This window comes from Pipra filicauda, unplaced genomic scaffold, assembly GCF_003945595.2.
Source record: "Pipra filicauda isolate LSUMZ 115617 unplaced genomic scaffold, ASM394559v2 scaffold425_size644529_pilon, whole genome shotgun sequence".
Taxonomy (NCBI): domain Eukaryota; kingdom Metazoa; phylum Chordata; class Aves; order Passeriformes; family Pipridae; genus Pipra; species Pipra filicauda.
In genome coordinates this window covers 337,443-360,399 of record NW_024104560.1, presented here as the reverse complement: position 1 = coordinate 360,399, position 22,957 = coordinate 337,443, and the positions used below count along the sequence as shown (strand labels likewise).

The 22,957-nt window shown below is 37.4% G+C and overlaps 1 protein-coding gene across 3 annotated transcripts in view; it reads right to left on the bottom strand.

Moving 5' to 3' along the window:
- Nucleotides 1–22,957, bottom strand: part of KCNQ5 (potassium voltage-gated channel subfamily Q member 5) — a 283,926-nt gene that overhangs the window by 75,937 nt on the left and 185,032 nt on the right. For all 3 annotated transcript variants that reach the window (XM_027745557.2, XM_027745554.2, XM_027745555.2), the window contains exon 2: nucleotides 11,409–11,499. In XM_027745557.2, the coding sequence (XP_027601358.1) occupies nucleotides 11,409–11,499 (91 nt within the window). The remainder of the gene's footprint in view (nucleotides 1–11,408; nucleotides 11,500–22,957) is intronic.

Here is a 22,957-nt window from a genome sequence, read left to right as displayed (position 1 = left end):
CACACACAGCTCCAGTTGACTTGGGGAACCATGCATACACAAGAGTAGCAAGGTTGAAACATATAGGCTTGAAAAGTTCAGTTGCTTTTGGTGTGAGGAACACAGGTATCAGAGTACTCCTTAAGTTTTTTACATCTGTGTGTGCCTGGGCTGTTATACCACTGGAATGACGAAGGTCACACAAATGGCAGGAAAGGAAAACAAGAGGTCATCCAGAGCAACATTTCTGTTAACAAAAGATCCTGGAGGACTCTTATCAACAGGGTTGATAATTAGCCAAATCAAGCATACTTTGTACAATCCAGCTACATAAGCATATTTCCCCCCTTTCTTTCCCCCATCTAATTAGGATACAAGAGATGATTTGTTGAAATTGTTTACATTAATATGCTTTTCATGTAGTTTTTAATGATAAGGATTTCCCTAAGCAAAACATTATAACAGCAAAAAAAGAGCTTATATCATAGTTTCTTACTCTTTAGTATAACAGCTTATTAAAAGTTTAAACAATTTGCTGATGATGAATCCAGGTGCCTTCACTGCAGACTGTAGTTTCTGGGAATTAGAGCCATTTTTGCGATAAGAAAATTACCAAAGTTGAGCACTTTGTGCTATTCAAGGATGCTCCTGGTTATTTCGCAACTTGCAAATGAGCTAATGTTTGCTATAAGAAATTCACCCACAAGACAATATCTCTGCTGTTATTTTAATTATATTCCTGCTATGGAAGTTGTGATGTTAATTATTCTAAAGGCTAATGAAGCAGCACGAAAGAACTGCAGACTGACATAAAGAGCTGCCTACCTTGAACTCATAGGAGGACTGGGTCTATAAGAGACATTGTCAGAAGCCCAAGAAATGGACAAGAACAGATCAAATTAATCCTCTGAAATAAACTTTAATAGAGCCACAGGTGTTTCTCCTCCGAAGACAGCATCTCTGCAGTGTAGCTGCACTACAGATTCTTGTCTAGTGTAAATCAGCCAGCATTGCTCCACTAACACAACAGCAGGAACAGAAGGAGCAATGTCATCTGATACAGCTGGGGATATATCCCTTCTTCCCTAAAAACTCATAAACAGGCAAGTCCAGTGTTTCCAAATCAGAGAAGTCTAGTGTTTCCACATCAGTTTGAAAGGAGGGAGAATAAACATGTTCTCGTACTTTAATGTATGGTTGATTGGTTTAAGAACGCCACCAGCTGCAAAAATGTCTTTATGGTGATACATGAATAGTTGATACTATCCAAATAGCAATGCTTTATTACTCATAGTCAAAGAGAATGAGATTGTTTTATCATTCAATTAAAGCAAGAACAGAACATGTCACCTTCTCAATAATATCCCTCTCTCAAGCAAAAAAACCTCAACACCCTACTGATTCCAGATACTGAGCATCAAAAGTGGGCTGTACACTTTAAAGAGATGCTATCGGCATGTGAGGGGAAGCACAACATTAGTCTGCTCAATGAAACTTGAGGAAGGTTTGAGTTTTAAATAGTTATGATGCAGAAGCTGGTGTAGGACTACAGACAATTCTGTTATACTGGCTACTTTCTGGATAAAAACAATCAGATAAGAATATGTGCACGCTTCATAGTTTAAAATAATAGTACAAATTGAACACATTTGTGTTATTCCTGGTTCAGCATTAAAATGGGAGATCCTTTGTCTAAACAGCTAACAAATATATCTGCATGTGGATACACGGACTTAAGAAACTAATGTTTTAATTCTTTCCAACTGCAGTTTAACAAAGGGAGAGACAGCCATAAATCCAAAAACATAACCCAGAATAGACCCTATTAGTGGCATATAAATCACAACCAGAGACTCCAGTTCAGCTCCCAGTGCAATACACAATAAGCATGAAGTGAAATTTATGCACCTTTTTATCATTTATCAGTTTTATAATTAATGTGATACTTTTACTGCACTCACTTTTCCAAATTATGACTAAGATTTTCCATGTAGATTCTACACTATTAGAGGATTATTGAGAAATCAGTCCTGTGACCTTTAATCTAATACACAGCTACAAGGATATTGAAATAATATTAAAATCCCACTTATATGCTTAGTCCACATGTTATATAGGACTTCTGCTATCCAACTCTCTTTTATGTTTTTGCGTTTATACCTGAAATGGCACCCATCAGTCATGAGTCTTACTTATTTGCTTGCAACAGAAAACAGCAGAGAATTTTAATGTCAAGTAAAACCAGTTTTAAATCAGATAGTACAACCCAGCACCAGAATGACATAGATGCCATCTAATTATGTTTTTCATAATCTCTTATAGAGTAAATAAAAGTATTTACCATATCAGACACAACACACGATTCCTATCACTGAAACTGTGCTAACCTTCCTCAGCATGTACTGCCTTCCCAGAGCAGCAGACTCCCTTGACACTACCATCATGGACCAACAGCTGAGGACCTGCCAGTGCCAGAGGAATGAGTGCTACAGAGGTGCACTGTCCATCACGATTATCGTGATTACCGTGTCAATCAATGTACATATGGACAAGCAGATCCCCAAACTCCTTTTGGCTTTTGGTGGACATGGTTCTAGGAACACCCTGGTGATCACTGAAACTCCTATTTCAAATTGGGAAAATGGCAATGGGAAACACTGACTTATTCACGTCTATCCTGCTCTTCCCCAGATACTGCATCACCTTTAAATGTTTAAATGGCATTTTTCAGCAATTTGCACTCATTGCTTTGTGCCATCCCATTTGTTTGTGTGTCAGGTACAACTACGCTTTTGAGAGAACTCCCTAAAGGAGGTGATAGTTATAAAACTCACACTATAGAATAATTTTCTATTTTCCAAATTTTTTTTTACCCTTTGTGCTTGTTCACATTTTGTTTCTCTTTAGTGAGATATCGGCAGTAAATAGTCTAACTTTGGTTTTAAAATTATCCTCATATTGTTAACAACAACACTCTGTACAGTCGTAACCAAGTCTTTGCATTTCCTTTGTGATTTGTTCACGCTTTTTTTTTCTGCTATAGTCACATTTCTGATGTCACGTGTCAGAGGCAGACATTCAAGCACATGTCTCTGTAGCAACACAGCTCTCAAATTTTCCTTTTGAAAAGTTTGTAAAGAATTTTGTATCTCTTCTCTGTCCAAAAGAAATATGCAATGGTCCTCAGAACTCTAAATCCTTTTATTCTCTGGCATCCATGTTGATTTTGTATTGATGCAAGGGGTTTAGGTGAACTGTTACATGTATGTGAATTAATTGATAACATTTGACATGCAGTATAGCAGAGCAGAACAGCATATTCATTCTTTTATTCTTTTGTCTCAGCATGGTCAGAGTTGTTAAATCCCAGAGACTGCAAATGATATTTGCAGAGTTCTTTTTTAAGTTACCTTTTCCTACAATGTCCCAGTTCTCAAAGTTCATTAAGAGAGCTTCTCTAGGCATCCATCTGTCCATGTTCTGATCACTGAGAGACCTGTATGCATCTTGGTTGATATACCCTGAAACTGGTTGACATTACTAGTACCAAACTTTTTCAGAAAACAACTTTAAGAAAGTGTTTTTTGACAGTTTGTAACTTTTGACAAACTGGACTTGGTAGGCACTGTACCCAGTCTTCCAAATCCTGCTCCTGTATTTAGTTTCTCAAAGATATTACCTCAGCAAACATTTCTTCTACTTGAACAAGTCTTTGGTTACAATATTTTTATTCAGTTCCTTAGGTTCAGTGAAAAAGTTGACTTGGTCCCCTCTTTTTTTGATCCAGTAACTACAATTTGAGACCCAGTATATCAAGTCTTGTGTTTTACATATCATGCCATTTGCTGACTGTTCTGCAGCTTTTCCTTCTACCTTTTTTCTAGGCGTATGGTCTCTTCGAAAAAGAAAAGAACAAGCCCCTTCCACATCCTCTCAAAAACATACGTATATCTTTGTGAGACATACATTTCCTGTGATCATATCTTCATACGGTACAATCAACCAATTCTGTCTGGTTCAGATTTGATACCAAAGTTATTATCCTGTCCGTGACATACACCCTTTCCTCAGGCACTTCATGGAAGCCTACAAGTTTAAAATGGTCAGTACTTATTTTGCTACTTCATCTTTGTAGTTCATCCACTGTTCACAGTCCTCAGGATTGAACTTAGTTCCAGTGTGTGTCTATGTATTTCCCATCACCTTCACTTTAAACTCTGTGTGGATTTTTGTATTGTAGGTAGGTCTGCTCTGAATCCTTACAGACTTTTTTAAAATTTTTTTATATTTTGATATTTATTTGCTTGACTTTGCAGTTTTTAAACTAAATTTTGTGAACAAATTTCTCCTCTCACTTGAGGAAAATTCACATTTTGACTGCAGCAAGCTGTGTCTTTGCATTCTTTGTCACATCTATGCAAAGTGACTGACTGGACTGTAGTTTCTGTCTGTTACTCAGATGGTGGATGTTCCATCTTTCTTATCACTGATGTGCAGTCTTCTTCAGCATTGTTTTCTGTTTAATATTTAATGGTCTGTAGATTTTTTTTTCCATACATGTTATTTATAACCATGCACTTTAATTTTCCTCTGGGGACATATTCTGCATTTCCATTTGGCAAATCATTATGTCTCTGACAAGGCTCAGGTCTGAATTTCTGATAGAGAGTTTGATATCTATCAATTTTTACTGTTGCAATTTAAAGTGTTTGTTACCTGTTTTACGGAGGTGGCTCTTGATCTCCATACAAAAACAACTTTGGATCCTTATTAAACTCTGACATAAAGCCAATAAAATTCGATACTGCAGGGTGTGGCATAAACTATTACAAATCTACATCTATGGAAAATATTACACTTATGACTTGGAAGTGATTTCCCATGTTACCTTGTTATCACTTAAGATGAAAAAAAAAGGAGGAGGACACATCATGGAAGAGTAGTTGTGCAGGTAGAGTTGCTTGCTTGTCCCTAAAAGAGGTCAAGGACAGCTGGTTCTGTCCTTTAGCACAATGTGTTAATTAACCTAAAAGGAGATATGCTTTTCTGTACTCAAAGAATTATATCCCTATTAATCCGAATCCTGACACCCCATCTCTAACATCTAATCCACCCTATTTTCCACTCTTAATCTCAAAATCCTCCTAGAGATTCTGTGTTCTCCTAGAGAAAGCAGCCCCTGAATGGCTGGTTGAAAGGCTCTCTTCCAGATAATGTGAATGGTCCTTTCCCTCTTAAAAATGTGGTCTCCACCTTTGAATGCTAATCTTCCTTGTTTTGGGAAACAAAGGGAATGAGGAATTGATTGCTCACAGCACTAGTATCTTCTCTCCTGGCTTTCTGCATTTAGCCATATAATGACATCGACAAGACAAGCTAAGTGACAGCTCTTATATGGGAACATATAACAATAATAAAACAGAATATAACGTACCTATTTAGAAAATCAACACTGGCTTTCTTACTACAACTTAGTCATTTCAATACTAAAATTGTTACCAGGTCATGAATTTGTTACATTTAACACTGTTTGTGGTTTTGCTATTTCCATCCATCTTTCTTCACTACAAAGTACCACCCATTTCTCTATACATGCCCTGTTCATTCAGAGAAATGGAAAATAATTTCGTGGATGGTATTTCACCCAGCAGCCATTGACTTGTGGCCACTCCAGTGATCTTAACATTGCACAGGAAACGCAGATTTCTTGTTGGAGCATAATTGTTTGGTAGTTTTGCCTGCCTTGGAATTGCTCTGGCAGTGACTGAATCTCTCTTGCCTTCTACTGCATTTGCTGCTGAATGCTGTAGCACTTGAGGTAACTCTTCATACCTATCCTACCTTCTTCAAGTAATTCAGTTATGAGGTTTTTCTTTGTCCTGATTGCAGATCACATATAATAGCACAGTTTTAGTCATCGTTAGTCATCAAATCCATTTACGTTTTCCCAGTAGAACTATAATATATTGCATTTTTAATTACAATAGAAAAACTATTCTGTTCAATGTGTGATTTTTCATTCTTTGCTTTACAAAGGCTATTTCTACTTAATTCAGAATAAAAGAAAAGAAAGGAAAAAACATTACTGACAATGTAACCAGTCTCAGAATCATATCAATAATAAGCTTATGCCAGTATTGAGACATCTTTGTTCTCTGATGTGTTGAAGTGTATTTATCATCCTCAGCATTGTTGACAATATATAGATACATTCAGAGCTTTATGTGCAGTGCTGTGTTCCTTTGTTATGAAATAATTTATATGGTTACTTTCATCTCTCTCCATAGCTACAGTGTGTACTTGTTTGTTATAGAGCTTTGCTGGTTGGCTGGGAGTGCCAACACTTCCTCCTGACAGAAGAATTACTGCTTTGAGGACGTCCACTGTTTTTAAATAATTCCACCTTTTCATTTCAGTTTTTGCTGCCTGTCAGACTTTCTTCTAATAACTTTTAAATACATCCAGCATTTAAATTTCCAACGGTAAGTCTGTTCTGTTTGCACACAGATTCACAAGCAGTTCTGATGAGATCAACTCCAAATTTTTATAGCAACATCAGCTCTGATCTAGTGAAATCAGCATACATAAAAGGAGAGCATCAATTTAATCAGCAAAGGCATGAAAATATTTATAATATTAGAATATAATATATAAGTATTGTTATAATATTAATAATTTCTCACAATATTTAATATAAGGTAAGATAATTTTCAAATCTAACAGCTGGTTTATTATGACATGGCTGAATTGTTTTATGCTCATACTATCACCTTATATAATATTAGTGTTTAGGAATCCAAACAAGACTGAAAACATGAAGGTGTTTGCACTTCCCTCTCTTACTCATTGCAATTCCCTCTCTTATTCTGTCTTTGATAACATCAGTGTTTTATGTCTAATGTAATTTTCCAGAGATTTCTATGAAGAATTTTGAAATTTCAAAGCAATGGTTCAGTTTGGGAAAGAAAACATTGGAAATTAGTCTTTCTTGAGAAATACTGATTTTGAGTTTTGACAAACTCACTTTTTTTCTAGCTCAGGGATCAGTTAATCTGTTTTCCTCAGAAGAAGATTCAACAAAACTGCAATAACATGGTCTATACCCTGCCTTTTTAAGAAATGTGTCTATAATTGAAATCTTTCAATATCATTCAGTTTTTCTTTTTATGCCTTGATAGCTGGTCCTACAGAGTCATCCATTCAGTCCTGTATCAGGTCTGGTAGTCTTTCATCCAAGCATGGCAAGAGGATTCAAGTTTTGGTACAATCTAAACCAAAAAATGCTACTTTTTTTGAATTGAACACTCTCACTTTTTAAAATAAACTCTGCCCAGATTTAAAATTTTGTAGCGGATTTGTATGATTACGTTCCTGTGGATGGATTTACTCTCCTAGAGCAGAGAAAAACTGAATGTGTGCTTGGCTGCTATGGGGCAGCTATACCCTACGTTTTTAATCAAAGCACATCCTTTTTCAACTTTGATGTTGGAAGAAAAAAATACTAGAAAGATATTAATTGCTAGAAGCACTTAGTAGACTTTCCTTTTGCATTCACGTGAGTGACCACAGTACATGTAGAAACCAGCTTCATCCTGTGCACATTGTCTGCTTTTATATCTCTGGGAGCTATTTCTGCCTGAAGAATGTGTTCCTAGAGTACATTTTCAGAGGTTCTTATCCTACAAAGTGGGTACAGATTTCTACCCTAGCCATTTTTAGAGTAAAACACAAAACAGATTTGACAAAACCAGTCCTGCAGAAATTCACCTATGTTTTTCAATCTCTCCATCTTCATTAAAAATGAAAATTATGAAAAGAATTAGGTGTATTGTCACTTCAAATAAAAATGACATTTTTTTTCCTACAGCCTCAATCTTAGTTTTAGTCAAAAATTCTCAAATAATCAAATATACAAATAATATTTTATGTCAGGTCAAATGAAGCATTTAAACTGATCCAAGACTTTTTTTTTTACGTCTCAGAACTCAAATGACTTCATTTATTTTCTTGAAATGACAGCAAACAAACAGAAGCAAACCAGAATTTCACATAACTTTCAGCTCTAGTTGAAAATGAACTTAAAATATAGAGAGTTTGGACAAGACAGTGAATGACCTTCAGTTCCAGATAATATTCCTTCTTGGCTATCTTCCCCAAAAGATTTGATTTTGCCTTTTCAGCCTCAGTTTTACTTCTCTTGTATTTATTATTTGATAAAGTGCCAGTAAATATACTTGTAGATCAGCAATACACCAAAGATTATTTTCTTGCTGTGTTAGTTGGATTCTTAAGCTGCTTGTGGTTTATTTCGATGCTGAAGTAGATTTTATTCTGTCTGTCTGGGATATATCACTGCTACAGCTCGAGTGCCATAAGCTGTGTGCACAGAGGAGGCTAAAGCATAATTATCATTGTAGGTATAGGGTGTTTTATCTGATGCTCTCCTCCTGGTTAGTCTTATTATTTCCGGACACAAATCTAACCAAATTAATTACTGATGCAACAATCCAACATCAGGGCATGTAACATGTGCTTAACTTATCTGCAGGACTTTCATTTTAAGATTAAAATTCAAATATTAAAGGTCTTTCCCTTGACAGGCCCCCTGATAAGGAGAAGATGCCTTGGAACACAGTAGTGCTTGTGTGGATGCCAGAACTGAAGCCCTGGCTGGGTCTGACACAATGCAGCGGGACAGGTTTTTCTCTGCTCTGGAAGCAGAGTTCAGGCATTTCTCAGAAGCCCTCCTCTATCACTGCTTTCCTAAACAATTATTTACTTTGAGCTAACATTGAGCTAACATAATGTTGTATGTTTTGGAGAGAGTATTTAGAATGCAGTGATTAGGAGATATGTTTTCTGCTCCCTTGTAAGGCGAGGCTGGGGCAAATAAATGGAATTATCTGATTGCAGAAGAATAACCATCTCAGCCCCTCTGGCCTTTCTGAGAAGAAGGGAAAGGTTTTCTCACCTCATCTACACTTCCTTCTTTAACCTCTCTGTGTAACTATGAATAGCTGTAATATGTCAAAAGCCAGAGGTGACAGCCCAGGCAGCGGTTCAGGTATTAAACTGAAGGAACATTACATTAGCATTTTAGCCAATTAACATGGCTGTAGGGGGGGCCATCTGGAATAAATCTGCAAAGCAAACAGTTAACAGAAACCCAGCAGGCAACTCTATGGATTGCTGTATTTGTATGGTACTTCATTAGAAAATAAACATATATCTTCCATCTCAAGCATGAAGCAAAAACAGTATTAAACCAGATTTGATAGTTAATACAGCTGTCTAACTAAATGACATATTTGTAAGAGTTGTGTGAAACACTGCAAGGAAAAGGTTGTGAAAACTCAGATGCTGGCACAGCCAAAACAACTGCTCCTGAGTTAATGTAGGGATATATCTTCCTCTGGTTTGCACTTGCAAAAGCCTGCTTTGATAACATTGCTAATATCACCTTCAGGATGCAGAGAAGGAACAATTCATGCATCAGCAAACTGCAATGAACCAGTCAGCTTTAGCCTGCTTCTGGAACTTCATCCTTTGCTGTGTTTATATTTTTCTCCATTAGAGACCCACAGCAGGAGATGCAAAATTCGTCATCACTAGGTTATTCCTGCCAAGGGTTTCCTGAACACACAAGGCTATAGCATAGAAATGTTGGACCAGGCTAGTATTGGCGCTTCAAGGATTAACCATGTATCTATCCTCTTCCTCCTTAAGGCCAGTTCTGTATTCAGAGGATACCATCAAATGCACAGTCACAACTGTTAAGATGGACTGAGTTTATCTTTGAAACCATAACAGCAAAAAGCACCAGAGATTCCCACAGGAGACACTGAGCAGCTTTAATCTGCTGATGGACACCTCTACAAGGACTGGTGTATCAGCTAGCAGAGCTCACCACACCTCTGCCCAGACTGGGAGCAAAACCAGGACTTCACAGAACTCTGCCACATGCTGGTTCCTGTGAGACCCATGGCAAAACACAGGGAATCTGTTTATCAGCCAGCTGAGAAATTAGCAGTGGTAAGTGTACCAACACAATCAACAAATATGTGGCTCATGGGAAATGCATATTTTATATCAGAACAAATGGCATTTCTGCAACCAGTGTACACAAGTATACAGGAAAATGGATTACTTGTCACAAAAGCACCTGCTATTACAAATATGGTATTTTCAAACTAATCAAATTTTCCTGTTGTCTATAAAAAAAGATCTCAGCAATTAGTGTACCAACTACAATAATATAACTAGCTGCAGAACATTCAAACGAACTTCCATTTGCCAAGTGTTGTTAAGATCTGTAAATAATGGGTCTAGGTAATAGTGTAGGATTAAACCACTTTTAGCTGGTTTGATGCCACCTGATCTTTTCTTCAGAGAAAGAAAAAGCACTAATATGGCTAGGAAGAAAAATGTAACATTTAACATGGCTCTCTCTAATTAGCCCTGCTAAGAAACCATCCAATGGAGCAGAACAGCACACATCTGCACCTAGCAAGCTCTGGACATTTAGTTCAGGTATCATGATGCAGTGGCCCTTTGTGCTGTAGAGATATGGCATACACCATAATGATGTTTATCAGCCTGCTCACGCCATAATTAATTATGGAGCTGTTCTGAAGACCAGGGCTTTTGGAAATATACAGTGATGACAATTAAAATGTTGGCATTTGTCAACAGTTACTTCACCTCAGGCACTACCTAATAAGTCACAGTCTGCTGCATACATGGAACTGAAATAACCATGGTAACTCTGGGTATATAGTGACATTTTAATGATCACTACCATCTATCCTCAGGCCATCAACTTGCAGAACTAAATGGCCCATCAAGAAGCAGATGAATAAAGTGCCGTCCATACAATGTATGAAAAATGTTAAGCACTTTTAGGGATTAAAGCCATTTATATCTACCTCAGAAGGGAAAAAGGAGAGATAAACATAATAGAAAAGCATGTATTATGAAGAAATAATGAAACTTCCCCATCCTACTGCAGCAAATGCCACTAAAATGTCAGTATCTACCAATAGCTAGCAGAAATTGGTATCTAAGATACCAAAATTATTTCCTATTTTAAGTATAAGTGCCTCTTACTACATACTGACTTTATAAATGGCAGCAGCAATATCAAAGGTCTTTCATGCTCACTCACTGCCTAACCGCAGTAGGAAAACTATCACTTATAAACCATAGCAATTCTCAAGGAAAGAAGGGGATGCAATACAGTAGATTATTAGTACCGTCATACAATCTGCCAAAAGATGGCAGAATCCTCTATTTTGCCATTTTTTCATCATTATGATGAAAAGTCTGATTTTTTTTTTTGTGTGCAGGTGTGATATTATTTTTTCCATGGAGGATTTGAATATATATAAAATTATCTATAAAACTGTCTTGTACTTAGAATTTTCACTTACCAAAATGAAGAGACAACCAGAGGCAAGTTTTGTGTGTTCAGGAATAGTAGAAAACACGGACAAAATCAAGCAACCAAACACAAGGAGAAAACTGAAAAAGAAAGAATATTAATATTTGTTAATACTTTTCAGAATCCTGACCTAGTATCTATATTGATCCTACTTCACCAATTAATAGAAGACTGCCAAGGAATGCTCTTCATTAATAGAGGTGAATTGAACTACTCACCTTAATTTATTAAAGACATTAGTATAACCTGTTACTAAATCCACATGCTTCCAAGCAGCACTGCTAGAATTAATAAAACAAACATGCTATTTTCTTGGAGAAATGACCCAATATACACAGGTGTTACTTTTGGTACTACAATCCTGTACCTTTATGCAGTCCAGATACCCTTAGTGCCTCTAAAGAAAGATCTTCAATGGGAGAGTCCTCTCCCTGGTCTGAAAAATAATTTCTCCTACAACCGACCAGAAATATCTGCTGCATAAGCTTACCAAAGAGTTAAGTTACATATTGCACCTATCTGTCCATATGAAATTACCTCTTTCTGAGCAACAGATTTCATGTACAAACTACCAGAAGCTGAAAGGTAGCGCTAAGGCATCGTTGCCCTAAATGAACAGGTTCCATTCTGGGAATAAATTAAATGTCGTAGAATCTGTTGAAGGAGTTAAAACAACTAAGAAAGTCTTAGACAAGCCATGCAATTACAATCAGGAAAACAAGACAACAATTTTGAGTTTGCATGAGCCTGTGTGTTTCATGATACTAATGAATACATGCAGGCAAGAAAACCCACCAACATGGTGCTAAATCTTTTTGTGATGACGAAGTAAAAAAAATTGGTATCATTGCAGAAATTCTTGCATATCTCATGTCCAATCATAACAGCATGCAGCACATGTGGTGTTTTCAGATATCAGCCTGCAGAACTGGTGTTGCTCTGAGAACTATACTGTTGATGGTAAGGATTACCCTTTCCTCTTGTACTCTTTCACCACCAACAATACCACTGTGCTAGTGAAACCATCTATGAACTCGATGAGAAAAGAGGTTCATTTCACCCACAGTATCATGAACTGACTAACCAGCAGCCAGTAATAATTGATTCTACCAAAGTTTTGCTAACTTCCTTCTTAAAACACTTAGTCATGCAGGCCTTTGACTTTTATTTGAATTTCTGGGACTCATTACCAGATACTCTAATCCAGCATGAATAGGTACTGTAATTAATGTAGATACGTATCCCTCCCTGCCCTTATCCCAACTCACAAACCTTTTGTTATACTTTCTCTCCCGTGTCCAGCTTAGGACGGGGAATGATAAAGCTACTTTGGTGGGCACCAAGTCTCCTGCCAGGGTTAACAAATCGCACTGTGAAACATCTGTCCCCTAAGATTGCAGAACTCGGCTGAAAAAGGCATGGTCTGACTTTGAGGTGAGCCCTGATTTGAGGAGGAAGTTGGACTGGATGACTCAAAGAGGCCTTTTTCAGTCTAAATACTTCTATTTTTCTAACTACTGCATAGAAACATTAATATATTATGGCATCTGCGCCCACTTGTGCCTCAGGAGCTGCAATTACTTCTACCCATATAACATATGGACTTTCCGTAGTGCTATAAAATAGTAGTGCTGTAATATATCCAATACATTAGATAAAAATATCAGTCCAGTCTTCAGAATTTCTAGTAGAAAATCTCTATGTGCAATGCAATAAGATATTGGAGACACATTTTTGTAGTGTATTACTTAACTGCTGGGGAGAAGTTCTATTCTGAAAATCAAATATGGTAGGAGCTTGCATATAAGTTCTATTAAAGACTGTAAATAAACCAGTATCCAGAAGGGTAAAGTACATATCTGGCACACCCCCTTATCCAGTCTTGTCTTCTAGATTAAGGAAAGGTGAAGATCAGCACATGCTTCAAGGTTTCATAAAAGACTCATTCAAGACTCATGCAATCCCAAGCACAGGCTGGGCAGAGAATGGATCAAGAGCAATCCTAGGGAGAAAGACTTGGAATGTTTGTGGTCAAAAAGCTCAACATAACTTGGCAATGCATGCTCAGGGCCCAGAAAGTCAACTACATCCTTGGCTGCATCAAAAGAAGTGTGGCCAGAGGTCAAGGGAAGGTGATTCTGCCTCTCTGCTCTGCTCTTGTGAGACCCCACTTGGAGAGCTGTATACAGCTCTGAGGCCTCAGTATAAGGAAGATGATGACCTGTTGGAATGTCTCCTTTCCCAGAGGAGAGCCACTGAGTTGATCACAGGGCTGGACCACCTCTCCTATGAACACAGGCTGAGAGAGTTGGGGTTGTTCAGCCCTCCCCTCAGAAAAGAAGGCTCAGGCAAGACATTGTAACAGCCTTCCAGTATATAAGAGGGACTACAAGAGAGCTGGAAAGGGACTTTTTACAATGGCATATAGTAATAGGACAATGGGGAAAGCTTTGAGCTGAAGGAGGGAAGATATTGGTTAGCTATTAGGAAGAAATTCTTTACTATGAGGGTGGTGAGGCACTGGAACAGATTGCCCAGAGAGGAGGTAGACTGCACTTCTCTGAAGGTGTTCAAGGCCAGGTTGGATGGGGTTCTGAATAACCTGATCTAGTGGAAGGTTCTCTGCCCATAGCAGGGAGGTTGGTACTAGATGATCTTTAAAGTCCCTTCCAACCCAAACCATTCTATGATTCTATTATTCTATGATTCTGTGATTCTATGATTCTATTATTCTATGATTCTGTGATTCTATGAAAAGTGACAAAAATCCGACTTGTGAGCATTTTTGCTCCCCTTGCCCTCACTTAATAAAAAGGGAAAATCTCACAGAACATTACTAGTAGTTTCAGCTGCTACAGTTTTCAGATGTAACTCCCCTATAACTACATACTACTGACATAGACATAAATGTGGTTTCTCCTCATTAAGACTTGCACAGAAGGCAAAAAATAATTAAGAAGTGACTAAGAATTTATGGTAAAAGAATGTAATTTCCTTTTGCTGACTTTCTTTAGACCCAAATCAATTAAAATGATATTTTCTTCGTGTTTAGGTGTGAAAACTCGCTCTTATCTGGTTCTATTCCTGTAATACCAACAAAATTGGAAGCCCAGTTGTACTGGGTCTTGTCCAAACACACAATACAAGTTTTGACTTGGAAGAGATCTCTTACAGCATAATTATTGAAAACAGACACAGCAGGAAGAAAGACAGTTTCTTGTTCCCATATCACAGCTGGAGAGCACAGTAAAGGTAAGCGACTTGCCAAAGGCTACACAGAAAGTCTTTATATGTGGAATAAACCTAAATCTTTTAAGTCGCAGCCCAGTCTTGCAGTCACAAAACCATATTTCACTCACCCACCACTTGCTCTGCCACAGTCCATCAGAACTGTGATTTAGAACATCACTGTGGGCAGTGTTACTTCTCGATAGGAATGAGAACAGTTAACCAGTGTATTAATCAAAATAAAGACAAATATTCAGGAAAGCCAGGTGCAGTGTAGATCAGCACCTGGCAGACATAGTTCTGAGGTTACTCATGCAAAGCAGAAACAACCATCGCAATACACAAGAATAGTCTTGGAAAGAAATTTTTCCAAAGTTCTATAACTTTTGTTAGAGTTTCCCCAGAAACTCTAAAAGGAATGGAGCATTGCTATTCATTATTATTATTATTATTATTATTATTATTAAAGGACAAAGGAAAAATATTTGCATTTATCCATCCACACATTCAAATCTTGCCCCTCTATCCCTCATTCCTCCCTCCAATACTGAACACTTTTTTACTGCCACTCAGCACATTATGTCTAAAATTAGAAGAGGAGAAACCCAGGGAAGGGAAGGAAAGGGGAGAAACCCAGTCCTATTAGCCTGGCAAAACTAAAAGAATACTTTTAGGTGCTGTAAAACACAGCAGTTGCAACAAAACCACAATATTTTCATTAGTTTATATATATTATAAGCGCTTTCCTTCAAAGTACACTAATAGTCAGGATTTGCTATCTATCTTTTTTAATGCAATCTGTTTATTCAGGTCATGCAATGAAAGCACCTCTCCCTTTCCCCAGCTACAACCGAAGGCATGAAGGATGCAGCAACATCTTTCGCCTAGCTGGATGTTAAACTAGGATCTGTCCAGCAAAAATAAATTCCTAAGGTTCAAACATCTCAGTGGCCAAAGTCTCTCAAAAGCTGTTCTTTCCTATTGTGAACTATTTCTCCAGTGACAGATGAAGTGCAGTGGCTTGCATTAAGCCCTGGATAGTGATTCTATAACCCTCAATAAAAGAAAAAGTATTTTCATCGTTTGAGCTGTGTGCTATGATACATGCTGTACAAGAGGATGCTGCTGTAGGTAGAGTGTAGCACAAAGCAAAACACAGAGCAATTATATTTGGCCTCTAGTGGATCAATCTGGATCATATAATTGTTCAGGCTGAAAAAAACAGATGGTCTTTCCTCATGCATTCAGTATCAGACAGTAAAACATATGCCTTAGGCAGCAACTTCCCACAAAATTATTCAAGTACTGCCATAGCCTTGTATTTTATCAAAAGCAGCAACTTCCATTTTGTTTCAGCAGTAATCAGTTTTGTTGTAGATCCTTTCATCTTGTTCCGCTGCTCCTGAAAGACTACACTAATTGGAGAAAAGCCAGTTTATGAAAGATAATATAACTCAGAAGCTTTGATATTTAATCAATCTGCTCCTCATAAACTTTTCTTATTGGTTAATTAAGGCCTACCAATTCTCCATTTATTTAATTTTCAGCAGAATTTTACTATATTTTGTGATTTAAGGGTTGTTCACATGGAGATGTCCAGCTTAAAGCAATTGTTAAAACATTACTCAGGGAATATCATAAGGACAAAAAATACACCCATGGAAGATGTTTAAGAGCTATTTTGCCATATTATTTAGTGCTAGAATTAAAATAATCAAAAGTTAACATCTGCAAAGAGTTTTGTGGCCTCTTCTGTAAATAGTAAAAATATATCACTGTTGAAGTGGCACAATTAAGTGATTAGACCACCAGAGTTATGTTCCAGTATTATTTGAGGTCTGATTTAATCCCCATAAATGCAAGGGCATTCAGAATTATGACCAAAACTGTTTGCAAACCATTGGCAGTGCCATTATCCTGGATTTTGTATGGAAGGTAGAAAATGTTCAAAAGCTTCTGCTAACTTTAACTACAACCAAAAAGTAGCTCTTTTCACACTGGTAGAGAGTCAGAACTAATGCAGTTGCTTGCAAACTTACAGCAAGTTGCTTGCATCCATGAGGTCTGAATCTACAAAGAACCTATTAAAGCCCCTTCATAAGTAATTCCTTCTCAAAGCCAGGGGCAGTGCTCATGCTTTCTTGACACTGATGAGGATCTTACTGAGTTGAGTACCCAAGTGCCACCTTTATATGTTTTTTTAATCCTCAAATGTGTAACACCTGTGTGAGGCATTAGATAAATAAATGTGCTGAAGATTATACTGGATGGATACGATACCCAATAAAAATCCTACCAAGAAAGGGAGGAAGGAAGGAAAGACAGTCTTTCATAGTGCTGTTACACTTTCTTTGGGACTATTAGTTCTGGTGAACAGTTGTCACAAAAAGCACAAAGACAAATATTTGATGAGTGGGTTGCCCTCCATGAGATCTCTGCCTTGGCTTGATGCTATCAGCACTCTCACCCCACTTGATGTATGACAAAGGGAGACTTCACGGCTTCAGTGTCCCATGCAGCAGCTGGGGACAGAAGAAAAAGCAGCATCTCCTGGACTAGGAGTTACTGTTTTATATACACACAATTTGCAAGGCACTAAGTTCCTACAGAGGAGAAAGAATGCATATTGTTGAACTGAGAGGTGGTGTACCACATTGCATCCCAGAGCAGACATGCATGATTGAGACAGGAAGGCAGCAGAAACCTGACAGCACCCAACAGACTCTGAGCACTTCCTGGTGTCTCTGAGTAGACAGTTCTTGGAGGTGGGTGGAAATACTCTCTCTTATAGGATAGAGAAAGAGAAATGTTGAAGCATTTTCCTAGCTACAGGAAGAACTGAAAGTGAAAACATCAGCTAGTGCAGGTGTGAGGAGGACATTTTGTATCTCCCTTAAAAACTAATCTTTTCAACATTCTTATAAAACAGATAAAGCACTGCTGACACGCTGGAAAAGAATGTAGTTTAACAGTTTTGATAGTGCAAGCCACGTGGATTAAATTTTCCATCATTTATAGTTTCAACGTGACTTGTTTAGGCAAGAAAATGAGATATGACAAAGGTTATTACAATTTGTTAAAAATGTTTGACAAAAGCTGCATGAAGAATAAGTACTCTTCTATAGAAAAAGCTCATAAATTTCTCCTTTAGGCTTTCTTTAAAATGGCTTGCACTTCAACCTTTTCTTCAAGTGGAAGAGCATGTTCAGGGTTTGATACTGTGCTGCCTTCTACCCAGAAACAGTACAACCCTGTCTTTGGAGAGGTGGAGTATGAAAATGGGAAAATAAACTGGGTAAGAAATTTTATGAAAAATTTTTGAGATATAAAATAATTTGCAGCAAATCCTGCTTTCTATATATTCTTTCTTTGGGTTAATTGTTACTTTTTCCAGAAATATAGAAATTTGAACTGAATTTCATGTCTGAAGTTTTTTAAGAACTGAACATGATGGTGAAACAACTTGTTTAGAACGGTGGGTTTCATCAGTCTGTGATGAATAAATTTTATTCAAGGAGCATTTTATTTTTTATTTCCATATGGGATATTTATTGATTCTGAAAATTAGAATAGTTTATCAAGAATGAAAGAGTTTAGGTTTGCAAGTCAAAAAAAGTGTTGTCAGCCTAAATTCATCTTTTCTGTCATATTTTTAAGGAGTCATATTTTTAGCAGTGTCTGCTAAGTGATTGTATTTGGCTTATATTGACAAAGCAATGAAGTGTTATAACAGGAGATGTAATCAAAACAAAGCAAATGAAATAGCTCAGATGCCTACGGGACACAAATCAAAGTGTCAATAAATAAGCCATTTAATTAAATAATCCACATTTGATAATCCATTCCATCATAAAGGAAAAATAAAACATCAAAGTAAATTTCTCTGGGGTTCTGAAAGGTTCTAAAAAAGGAGGCATCATTTTTTGAGCAAGAAGAGTAGCTTAAAAGAAAACAAAATAAAACAAAAAAATGCTTATTCTGTTCAGCTTAATGCTCAGAGATATTTTTGACCTAGATGTTTTCTACAAGGTTTTCATTGGCTTCAACAGGAGATATTTTTGACAAAAAATAAGAATAAAGCATTTATTCTTCTGGATTTTAACTATTTTAATGAGTGGGAAGTCTGATACTGGCTTGTATCCCAAGATTCTTTTTTGCACTTAGAGGTGCTTCAAATCTGTAGAAAATGACAAAATGCTCCTTTTATCTCTCTCAAAGAGTAGGTCTTTTTTTAGATCAAAATTTTCAAATGTGAATGCTTAATTTAGTACATAAAATCTACACTTAGATAACACGGCAGGCATTTTTTTCTCTTGCATCAAATAAGTCCAACTCCCAATGATAAGTCTAGTAGCTCACCTAGCAACCTTTGCTTGGCCACAGATACCTGACAAGAAAATTAATTTAGAATATGAATAGAAATTATGTTGTTGTGCTGGTTTAAAGGTAAACCAGCAGGGGAAATGAACTCAACTCAAAAGAGAGATTATAAGTCAGAATAACAATTTAATGAAATAATACAGTAAGTACGATTATACAGACAAACAATTGGTTTTAACTCAAATATATAACCCAGCACCCTGGGGCATGAACAGAGTGGTGTTCTTTGGTCCTCCTGAGTCCAAAGTAAAAGGAGAGGGAAAAAACCTGCTGGTGAGAGTGCTGTTGCAGTCGGGTCAAGAGTGGTGGTTGCAGTCTGGTTGAAAAGTGGTGGTTGCAGTCCAGTCGAGAGTGGTGGTCTGCGGTGATCTGCAGTCTTCCTCTGGATCCCACGAGTGGTTAAAAAGGTCCCAAGACTCCAAGATTATATATCCTCCAGTTCAGGTAGGAATGCCCAGTACCTCCCTCAGGGCGGGGGGTTCCTTAATGGGTGTGAGGACAAGAGCAACTCCTATCTCACAGGCCTCTTAGCACCCAGTTTATAGCCTGAGGAGTCAGGCTCTATGTGCAGACAGTGCAAATGGTTCATTGATAACAGTTTCTGGGAAATGACATGGAAGGCTACAGAATACACAGTTTTGGGTTACACCCATCCAGTGATGAACTGGTCTCAGCTGTCCTAACTAGGACAGTTGTCTTTATCATTGAGCACAGGTTGAAGAATTTATATTTTTTTTCAGAACATTTACAAAATTAAGATAAAAACTTTATCATAATGACATAGAGAAAATGAAAATAATTACAATATGAGGCTGGAGAAATGAAAACCACCATATAATCTTTTCTTTAAAATCACTTGCTCATTGCAGTCAATTTATCCTACAGTTTTCACAATCTAGGGCAAAGGGAAGTACTCAAATAAACTTTTTCTGTCAAAGTGTTTGCTAACATACTGTACTCAGATCTTTTGCTACCCAGAAAAATAATCCTTACTATAAGAAAAGTAGAGATGTGCAAGAAAGAATTGTGTTCTGGTAATCAACTGCATAATCCACTTCAAAATCAGCTTTTCAGGTCTTGAGGTTTTAAGATAGAAATATTGCTGCTACCTCATGTTTGGGGGTTTTTTTGAAGTAAGAGAGTAAACTTAAAAGAACAGAAAAATTGTAGGACTGCTGGGGAATTTTTATGCCACAAATAACAGTTGCCGCTTTGCTTGGTGCTGAGTGTAGCTCTGGCTCTGGTGAAATCAAGGCACGATTGATTATAACGGGGACAGGCATTATTCACCTTCATTGCCTAATTGCCCATCAGTGGCCAACAGTGCCATGGCTTTGGCAGCTAAAACTAAGCAGGAACCACACTGTGTTGAGCAAAAAAAGCCTGTCTAACTTAGCCTCTGGAGATAATCCCACTCAGCGTGACTCAGCTGGACCCTGCAGTAATATGACAGGGAATGGTACTCCTGATGGTTGCTGAAGGTCTACGCCATTAAGTCTTGAGGACTGCCGTTAGAGTAATTTTGGCCTGGGTAAAATATCACTTTCCTAGACAACTCCTGGGTATGGTCTGGGAGTTGCCATGTATTTGGATGAAATTTTTTTCTGGACTTACCAGTACATCTTTTACTATGGATAGGTATACTTCTGAATGCCAAGTTAGTGTTGAAAAAACACTATCAAATGAGCATATTTAACAGATAAACTGTAATTTACAAACTGAGGATATTTCACAGCTGAGTACAGGAGGATATATAACAGCATCAAGCCTGCCAAAATTCCAGAAGCATTTGGTCAACACTCTCAGGCACAGGATTTGACTCTTGGGGCTGTCTTATGCAGGGCCAGGAGTTGTACTTTGATGATCCCAGTAGGTCACTCACAACTCAAAATATTCTCTGATTCTGTGATTTCAGTGTTGTTTTACATCTTAATTGAAAGTAAAGATGGGGGAAAAAATCTACTGAAAATTTAATCATTCGAATTCAGGGGCCTGCTTGACATATTTTATACAAAATCCTTGGGATTAAGACAATCAGCCCAACATGACTATGATAGAATGATACTGTGGGAAGCATCCAAGACTCAGCTCTGCTTTTTCACCTAAAATATTCCATCCTATTGAAGAGCTCTGGAACATAAATCAATTTCCTTATTTCTCTTATTTTTCTCCAGTAGTATATTATATATTGGATTTTGCTTTGGTTTTAGATAGATAAAGAAAGGAGAAAGGATGAAAAAGTAAGTCTATCCTGAAGAAAAACATATACTCATGACAGAATTAAAAAAGTGGTAAGCATAACACGGTATTTAAAAATCCAGGCTACCTTATAGCCCAAATGCCCCTTACAGCTACAACAGAAATCCAGACAAGCAGCCAGAAGTGCCAGGGCTCATTAAACTTGGCAGATTAATGTCATTATGTCATCAAGAATAAACATTTTTGAAAATTTCTTCAATGTACCAAAATATGGGTCTTCCTTCTCTAATTTTATTTACTCCTAATAACTAAGAGCTGGATTTTGGTCTTTACTGAAACTTTACAGTTGATTTCAGTGGAAGTATGGCTTGCGTTGGGAATTATGAGCTGACTCATAAATATCACCAGAGCAAAGAAAATCCTGTTAATTTTCTATAGTTTTCTCCCAGTAGTAAACAAGGATATAAATGGAACACAGAATATTTTCCAACGTAATGCACTGTTAGTATTAAACTTACTTCTAAGAATCAATCACGGCACTTTAGCTCGAGGGTGTTCAGTTTTATACCACACCATTAATCTTGTCTTACTTAATCTAAATAAGTCCTGCACTTTCTGGAATCTGAAGTGCCCTTTCTTGTTGGTAGGCAGCAGTACTAACAGACCAGAACCTGATGGCAGAAGCATGGGAGATTGCAAAAGAAGAAGAATCCTATCTTGAGGGGTTCAAATGACAATGAAAATTTCCTGAGTTTAACGTGCTTGCAGCAACACTTTTCTCTGTGTTCATCCATATAACATTGACAGGAAAGTAGTACAGTCTCAAAAGTGGGGGGTAGTGGGATGTTCACCTATTTCCTCATATGCTTTAAGTTTCTTTGTGTTTAAAAGCTAAGATCAGATATGCAGTTTGTCAAGTACTAGGCCTTGCTGGGGAGGGTACAAAAACCAGCTTGTGGCTTTGTATCATGCACTGCTTTGAGAAGAGAACACCTCTTGCAGAGTTATTTAGGTCTTCAGACCTAAAGCAAGATGTAACACTTACTTTTCACAATAAGCCTTTATTCTGTCTGAGCCTCTCTAGTCCAAGCCCAACAATATGATTAATTTTCCTCAATTTTTTAGGGTTTTTTATCTCATAATCACTCCAACTGGAAAGACCATTACATAATTTCTTCTGTGCATCAAACAAGATATTTTGAAGTCCCTACAAGGTACGGCTGCAGAGCACACCAGCAGTGGCTGCATGCAGCAGTGTGGAAGGGCAACAAGCATGTTGAGTGCCCACAGCAGGACCTGCCTCTCCTGGGATGTCTGTGAGGAAGACGGCTGGTGTTTACATGTCTGGCTTCCATGTGCCAAAGCTATGCTTATACATTTCTTCGGCAACAATAATATTGCTATTTCAATAATGAGTTATTTTACATGCTGAGTTGCAAAGATTCTGGAACAACTATTATGCTTATGCAGAATGTTAAATACACAAAGTGATCACTTGTTTTCCATATGGGGAAAAACTTGCCCTTTGATCTTAAACACATGAAGCTGCTGCTTGCCTGTTTGAAACAATACATGAGGGTGCTTTTACTTTTCAACATTTTATCTTGCAGTTGCTTTCACTCTTTGCCAAAATGGTTCTGCTCAGAAATTAGAGTGAAACAAGATTGCACTTTTAAAACATGTTGCAGGCAAAGAGATAGCCTTATACGAATTTTACTTTAGCAGAGCAAC